The 9,254-nt window shown below is 35.1% G+C and overlaps 1 protein-coding gene across 1 annotated transcript; it reads right to left on the bottom strand.

Moving 5' to 3' along the window:
- Nucleotides 1–5,903: 5,903 nt before the first annotated feature.
- si:dkey-78k11.9 lies at nucleotides 5,904–7,678 on the bottom strand. Its single transcript, XM_087307253.1, has one exon. It carries the CDS (start codon nucleotides 7,162–7,164, stop codon nucleotides 6,190–6,192), a length of 975 nt encoding a protein of 324 aa, XP_087163379.1. The 5' UTR covers nucleotides 7,165–7,678; the 3' UTR covers nucleotides 5,904–6,189.
- Between the last annotated feature and the right edge of the window lie 1,576 nt (nucleotides 7,679–9,254).

Raw genomic sequence — 9,254 nt, 5'->3', positions numbered from 1 at the left:
GTCACTGTATTATTTAATGGTGCGGTTAACTCCGCCCTCACATACATCCTGCTTCTACATTTAGCTCCACCCACCAATTCAAACCATCCACAATTCTTAATATTAGTGTTAATATTAATATAATGTCCTAATAGCATAACGTTGAGCCTGATACACTCAAGAAGTCATGCAGACACGGGCTGGGTTTGTTCATAATGATGTTGGCTCTTTTAAAGGGCAGATAGTTTACCCCTTTTTAAAGATTTATTAATAATATTATTATTCCTCTGAGTGTGCCAGTTTAGGTTTAGTCCAAAACACAGTTCAGATTTTTTTATTATAATGTGTTAAAAAGTGCTATTTTGGGGGCATCTACACAGGTCATGTTTTAGGGGTGTGTTTCTTCACATGAAAATTAGTTTCGACTTCCCACCCAACGTAACAAGGAGGCGGAGCCAAGAGCACCTCCGCTCTGTGTTTGGCAACAGACAGGCAGACAGAGAGAAGCAACATGAGTGAGAGGACCAGCATTCAGCTGTACATGTACGACTCAGACACAGACCAAGCAGAGAGTACAAAATCCTTTGTGTCTTTGTATAGTTTTACAGCCAACTGTGTGCTAGTTTAAAGTGCCGAGCTTGTAACTAATAACCATGCACACTGAGAGACTAATAACCATGCACACTGAATTAACTTTGACTGAGGCACCGGATGCGCCGCTCAGAGCCGCGACACAGCACACCAGACATGCCAGCCTGATCTCACGAGAAAACGTAAGTATTTTACGTTTTGCCAGTTTAGTGGCTAATTCGTACGAATTCGTACGAGTTCAGTCGTACGAAATGGTACGATTTTAAAAAGGAGGCGTGGCACCTGACCCCACCCCTAACCCCAACTGTCATTGGGGGATAAGCAAATCGTACTAAATTGTATGAATTAGATTGTACGAATTCATACGAATTAGCCACTAAATGAAAAAGTTACGAATTGCCGTGAGATTGTGTTAAACATGCACATTCGCATGTTATTTAAAATTAAAACTATTCAGATGGAGTTCTGTGGACAGCTGCCGACTTGAAGCGCTGTAGTGTGTACCCTGTGTAACAAACTTGCCTGCAGGTCGCACAGCAGAAGTGCCGCTCAGCGTAGCGCCACGCAGCGGCATGCATTTTAGAATTGTAAACATAGGTTTCTATCAGGGTACACACAACGGCACTTCAAGTAGGCGGCTGGGTGCCATGGACAGCTGCCGACTTGAAGCGCCGTTTTGTGCTGAACTCATATTTATTTGTTAACCACTTCAAACATCTGAGCTTTACAACAGCAACAAAAAAATCTTGCATACACATTCTTAATTACAAAAACTATTCTATTAAGTTAACTAAACCTAGACTACGTCCTGCCATCTTTTCCAACTTCACTATTTAAAAGAAGTAAGCTTAACATTTTAAGACAGCACGAGCACTTACTTTTTAAAGTTGAAATAACATCTTTTCACAGTGTACATGCTGACTGCTGAAAAAAAAAACTTTAGATTAAAGATTATGATTAAACAACATAAGGTTACTAATATGAAATGTCCAGTGCATAGCAGCATGAGACTACACTTGAATCTGCTGATGGTCTTCATATACATATACACTTACAATGCAGGAAGGGATTTAATGATTACTCCTGAACACTGGTAGATCAACAATGATTTTCAAGAGCTACATTACGAGGCTTTTGTGAAACAGACTGCAATATTAGGATCAGTTGCATAATCATTTGAATGGTCAATTCATCCTTATGATTTTTTGGGGAAATGCAGTCATGGTTAAGATGAACTGCTGAAGTTCAAAACAAGATTCAGAATGTGGACGAAAGTTGATTGAAGTGACTTTTTGAATAATGAATGGTTGTTGATAGATGGGATGGTGTGAGTATTACCAAAGACTTTAGAATACACAAGACGTGTCACTCGTACAGTTTTAAATGGGGAAAAGTGTAACGTCAATATGGTGAAAGAAACCCACCTACTAGTACCGGGGAGAAGCTCTGACCAGACGTGTGCTTTTATGACAGTTTGGTGGTCAACAAGAACTTGAATCTCAGTGAATACTTGCTTCACAGAAATAAGAAATATACCTAAATAAAGCTTGAAATCTCTACTTTTAAACGAACCAAGAGCACTAGAAAACAAAAGTGTTTTGTTTTGAAATTTGCATGAAACAAACACAAGGTACACATCCTGTCAAACGCACAACAAATGACAGCAACTCCTCAAACACCCCACACATTTGAAAACAAAGAGTCACTGTCGTTTACTGGAGGAGATTCACCTTCAAGACCAAGTTGTGAATAACTTAGAAAAGTGGCGCGATCTGATAAAGCATTATCCAGTGCTAATGATAATGTGTGAAACAGCCATAATTATGAGGCTGGTGTCGTGATCTCTCACCCTAAGTAAGCGCAGATTTTGTTTGATTTTAAAATTTAGAAACTAAACTGAAACAGTTGTTGCTTAATTTATTTGGTGACTTCAAATATGTAAGGTAATCGTAAGCTTAGCAAACAGCTTTGGAGAATTTGATGTTTTCCCATTCAGACAGAATGCTCGAGCATACTGCCCGAGTGGCGTTTCTAAGATGGCCGCCGAATTAATAGCTTGCCTTTTAAGGAACTTCGGTATTTCAGAAACTGTAGATCTACTGGGAATTTCATGCACAGCCATCTCTAAGGTTTACAGAGAAAATACAAAATAAAAAAGAGAGAAATCCTATGTGAGAAGCTGTTCCTTGGGGTGAAAATGTGGATGTTATATTTCAGAGGAAAATTACCTGACTTGTTTAGTTGATAGAACGAAATCAGTAACTCAACTGAGGTCGTTGAAGAGCATGTCTGAAGACACAGTGCATTAAAGCTTGAAGCGGATGAGCTACAGCAGCAGACGATCACAGCTAAAACAGGAAACATATTTTTTTTTGTATCAAACTCACAGCATATAAGCCACAAAAGCAGAAAAACTTCAACCACTTACACATATAACAGGAAACTGCAGCTGGCTGTACAATTCACAGACTCACACCCAGACACAGACACACTTAAATTACAGGAACTAATAGATAATATTCTGTAAAAACCTCTTACTAAATGACCTTAACAAACCCCTAATCCTAAATACAACCCTCATAGAAAAAACACAGCAATGGTTTACAACAATGGAAAACAGCTAAGTCATACTCACTATACAACTTTATGTTGCCATAAACCACATAAACCTGACCACACAGAAACCTACACATATACAGAAACACAGCAGTTAAAACAAATATTGAACATGTAAGGATTTTTCTCAGTACAGTTTTTAAAGTGATTGTTGAAACAAAATGTTTACCATATTTCTGGAAAAACCCAAACAAGCATATACAAATACAATCTAGAAATCTGAAATTGTTGTGTAATAACAATGAAACAACACAAAGAGAAAGTATGCTACTGCTGAAATTTATTAAATACTTTGCTTAAAATGCTTGGTAAGCCAGCATCAATATGTCTCTTTTAGTTGAAAGTTGAGAGGTTATTTGACTGTATTTGAGATCATTGTCTTGAAATGTCCACCTTGTATCACCTTCATTAGCCAAGTATTGTAGATGGTAGGACTGAAGCAGATAATATTAATTTACACTGACGAGGGGCAGGGGTGCAAAGTCAATTAGAAATATATTTTCTGATAAAAATTGTGTCGTGTTCAATACTTATTTTACCTGCTGTATATACAGTTGAAGTCAGAATTATTAGCCCCCTTGTTTTTCCCCAATTTCTGTTTAACATAGAGCAGATTTTTTTAAACACATTTCTAAACAAAAGTAAAACATAAACAAAATTCATTTCTAATAACTGATTTATTTTATCTTTGCCATGATGACAGTAAATAATATTTTACTAGATATTTTTAAGACACTTCTATACAGCTTAAAGTGACATTTAAAGGCTTGACTAAGTTAATTAGTTCAACTAGGCAGGTTAGGGAAATTAGGCAAGTTATTCTATAATGATGGTTTGTTTTGTAGACAGTCGAAAAAATATATAGCCTAAAAGGGCTAATAATTTTGAAAAATTACAAACTGCTTATATTCTAGCTGAAATAAAACAAATAAGACTTTCTCCAGGAGAAAAAAAATATTATCAGACATACTTTAACACTTTCCTTGCTCTGTTAAACATCATTTGGGAAATATTTAACAGAAGAAAAACAAATTCAAAGGGGAGCTAATAATTCTGACCTAAACTGTGTATATATATATATATATATATATATATATATATATATATATATATATATATATATATATATATATATATATATATATATATATATTATAGCAATCTTTTTCTCAATATTTGTTGATCTGACAATTAAGTTGGATTACAGTATGTCTATTATAAAAAGCCAACAAAAACATAAACAAATATATCATAACATACATATTTACAATCTGTGATTTTAGTTGTCAAAAAAAAAGATACTGGTAAATAACAAGCACCTTAATGAGTACTGAGCTTGAAGAAAGTTCAGGTCCTTCAGTTTTGCTTTTGTTTTCCCACATGGCTAAAATAGGTCAAGACATTGCTTGGTGTGTGACTGGTGTAATAATGCCAGGTAGTGAAACTCTATTTGTAAAGTTCTTCTGGGTGAAGTTTGCAAACATATTCAGTTCCTAAATATTATTTGTATTAACCCAGTGCTACAGTTTACTATATTAATGGCCATCCATGTATTTGGTGATGACACATAAATAATACTATTATTATCATCATCCTTTTACACTTTTTTTGTATCCACCCAAGAAAGCCAAACATTCGCGATCGATTAACCAGTGGAAAATCTCACCTCGACCTGCATGTTTCCTACTGCTAGTTCTCAACACTCACAAAGGCAATCTCAAGTGCTCTGCAGAGATTGCATTTCTTTTTTACAGCTGGCTGCACGAACACAGCAGCAAGAGAAACATTAAATGATTAATTATTTAATAAACAACTCAGACAAACTTTAGTCCTACTATATACTCAGTGAAGGGTAGATTCAACCAGTAAGAGAGGTAAGCAGCTGCTTAGGGTTAAGGGTCCCTGAAAAATGCTGAGAAGCAAATATTAATCATATAGCTAAGCTTATACATTTTTATCATTTATTATAAAATCTCTCTATAAGCATTACAATTTGAAAATTATTATATACTTCTTTTCAAAAGTGGCACGTTTCATCCATACTGCACTTGCAAATATTAAAATCTAATCACAAATGTGGCTTATTTGTAAATTTATTGTATTTAATTTACATTAAGAAGACAAAGGTTCCACTTAAAATATATTTTTAATGTGCTTTACAAGAAAACGAAAATAAAATATCTATAGAGAAAAAGAATGCTTTGTGTTTTAATGCTATAGGGCCCCATACCTGGAATTGCTTAGAGCCCCCAAATCACTAAGTCCATCCCTGACAGAACAAAATGACATCTATGGTTGCAAATTTGTACACTTTTAAAAATGGTTAATCAACTAATTTGCCTTATTTAAATAATCTACACATATTATTCTTGTAATTATTAGAATTTTTATTAGTATTGTCTATTTCTAAAAAAATGCTTTAAGCAACTTTAGAGACATGACTCCTAAATATCCTAAAAGTAAGGGAAATAGTGGATTTCGTTTATTTCAACAGCCTTTTTAATGAGCCATTGAAAAGGAAAAAAAGGTGTATAACAGTGTCATAATAAATAATAATATAGTTAAAAACACTTTTTTGACGCATGTGGTTGACCATTTATGTGCTGTGGGTGATATGAGTGTTTTAATCAGGCTACCACGAGTGATTTCAAACTTGTGGGAAGCACTGATTGACCATTTATTAATGCGTGTGGTTTTAGCTTTAAATGGAAACACAATAAAAATACACTATTTATTCTAAGAATGCAATGAAGCATCAAGGAAATCCTGTCAATCTGTAAAAAAGGTTTAAGCAAAAGTACAAAAATAACATCAAATCGCAAATATTTGAAATGTGAAGTTTTATCAAAAAGGTCAACACCGAACTTCTAGACTAGTCCATTGATAGTTTGGCAAATAACATGTTGCTACTTGCATGGATGATAAAAGAATCATTTAATTCACTGTTCATAATCCAGTGGAAAAGAAGAAATATGTTATCACACAAAGAGTCTTCATTCATCTCTAACTGATGGCAAGTTCATGCTTTAGTGAAGGAGACACTTGAGGAGAAACGACAGATTGTCTGGATCGTCTGCACTTTACAAAAAACTTCATCAAAAACTCATCACTGTTAAACAGATAGAGAAGCGGGTTGATGGCACTATTCATGCACGCCAGTCCATTTCCAACCTGGTTTGCAATATATACATCTGCGTACCATTTCAGACACGTGCCGTCGAGCTTGGAAATTCGAGTTGCCAGGTTCATATTTCTAAATATATGAAAAGGAGTGAAACAAATGGAGAAGAGCAAAATCAGGATGACAACCAGCCTCAGACACCTCAGCTTCAAGATGATATCGATGTCTTTCTTTGTCAACAGAGTGAACGCCACATGTCCGTAGCAGCAGAGCATGATTAACAACGGGATCCCGAATCCAACGACCGTCCTCCCGATGCTGTACTTGAGGTATTCCCTCATGTACTTGTCCGAAGTCGTGTCATAGCATGACGTTGCGTTGTCGGAGGTTTTGACAAAAAACAAATCAGGCAGAGACTGAAGCAACACCAGAAGCCATACTAGCAAAGCAACCAAGACGGAGAACCTCGCTGTAATTCTGCCTTTAACTCTCAAAGTGTGGACGATGCCCAGGTACCTATAAACGCTGATGCAGGTGAGGAAACCGATGCTGCCATACAGGTTGATGCAGAAACACAATCTTAAAATCTTGCAGAAAGCATGTCCAAATATCCATTTGTGCTCGGATGCGTAGTAAACCACAAAAAAAGGCAAAGTGAGAAGATATAAAATGTCTGCCCCGCAAAGGTTAAGCATGAAGATATTCACGTTGCCCATTTTCGTCCAGTTCTTATATATAGATTTTAGTCCCAAACAGTTTCCCATAACTCCAAGAGTGAAAACACTCACGTAGACTGAGGGCAAAAATCTAAACGTAAAGTCAAAATTGACCAATTTACAGGTAGAGTTGGACTCCATTATTGGTAAAAGATGATCATCCGATGTTCTTGATGGAGTTAGAGCTGTTTTGAGGTGCAGTATAGGATGACATTCTTGTAAATGGAAATGTGTCACAGGAAGTGAGAACGCTCACTGACGTAGCCTACCACAATTTTAAAAAAGAAGAACTATGCACTTTGAACTTGATCTAATCTCCAAAGATTATAGAAGAAAATTTATGACAGAAATAGCTGTTTATTTTTTCTGTCGCTCATAAAGAAGATATGCTATTACTTATATTTAGCCCACCCACAAAGTGGAAATTGAAAAAAGGAACTATTGTAGGCTACTTCTGGTTTTGAATTCAAATACCACCCTTTTTATCACTGTAAGGCCCTCCATAGTTAACAAAAAATGTTCTAATGCCAATTATACCGTTCAAAAAAATTGAGAAGCACATTTAAGAGGGCACTCTACCATAAAACCACAGCCAGCTGCAAGATTCAGAACTGAAAACAAAAAAGTTAAAAAAAAAAAAAAAAAAAAAAAAAAAAATATATATATATATATATATATATATATATATATATATATATATATATATATATATATATATATATATATATATATATATTATTTTTAATGCTATTCTGGAATGCCCACATCCTAAATCGGGATTATTGTGACGTTTACATGCATCATTGATGTAGGAAGAATTAGAAATATTTGCCTGACCTGAGAATTTGGATTTATGTTGATTAAGAAACAGTGTAATTTCTTAACATGTTTTGTTATACAACAAGTAATAATAAAACTCTAACAATATTCATTCAACATTAAGTGTTGTATTGTTCTCTTAAACCACAGGATCTGGTTCTGCTTGCCATTTGAGTAAAGCAATTACTAACAGAGAGCATTGATGGTGCTGTGAATTTAGCCCATCACAACTATGGCCAATTATTTCTTTTTCTGCTAAAGGTACAGTAACAACCTTTGTGTTTTGTTTGTTTTTTTAAGTGAAAATGAGGATTGAAAGTTTCATTTTTACAAATAAACCTTGACCATTTTTGGTGCTTAAAACTGCAAACTTTATAAACCTTAATATGTAAAATATAAAATTTAAAAACTACATTTCATGGCCCTACCTATTAACCCATATAAGTGGTTGCAAAGGGCCGCCGTAGCCACCAGGGGGGCCCATTCCATGGATTAAAGGGATAGTTCACCCCAAAATGAAATCATAATGTCTTCTGTTGAACAGAAAATATAGTTACATAAAAAATGCTGGTTGATGGTACCAATAGATTTCCACAATCTTTTTTTCCTTACTATGAAAGTCAAAAATACCTTCAAACAACATTTTTTTTTAAATATCTGCTTTGTCTCATAGGAAACTCATAAAGGTTTAAAACCACATGAGGGAGCGTAGTAATTTTCAGTTTTAGGTGAACTCATTTTTAGGTGAAATCCCTTTAGGACTATGCATTCATGTTTGTACATAAAGGGGCAGTAATATCAGTTTGGTTCAGTGAAGAGAGAACAAATAAGCAAGTCTAGACTATTTGAGAAATTTAGCTTGGGGTCCCCCAAATTCTAGGGCCAACTCTGGGACCACATGGTGTATTTAACTTTGTTAATAATAAAATAATGTATAATAAAATCCTAGATTAAATCAAAATGTAAATTAAACTTAATTAATTCATTCATTAATTAATTAATTCATTCATTCATTCATGAATACAATTAATTAATTCTAAAATAATACCCTTCCATCCACAACCCATCACTGGTAAACATTCATACACACTCATACACTATAGCCAATTTAGTTTATTCAATTCACCATACCTACTGTATACATGTCTTTGGACTGAAACCGGAGCATCCGGAGGAAACCCACATGAACATGGGGAGAACATGCAAACTCCAGAAAGAAATCCCAACTGACCCAGCTGGGACTCAAAGCAGCAACCTACTTGCTGTGAGGCAACAGTGCTAGCCACTGAGCCACCGTGTCACCCCCAAAACTAACTTATTTAAGCATCAAATTCAAGAACATCATAGTCGCACTTCCTCGAAAATACAAGAGAGGGCAGCCTTATGCTTCTGAACATTTTAGAGCAAGAAAT

The sequence above is a fragment of the Danio rerio genome, chromosome 23 (genome assembly GCF_052040795.2).
Source record: "Danio rerio strain M-AB ecotype USA chromosome 23, GRCz13ab, whole genome shotgun sequence".
Lineage (NCBI taxonomy): Eukaryota > Metazoa > Chordata > Actinopteri > Cypriniformes > Danionidae > Danio > Danio rerio.
The sequence above is the reverse complement of the archived record's forward strand: the minus strand, read 5'-3'. Positions and strand labels throughout refer to the sequence as shown.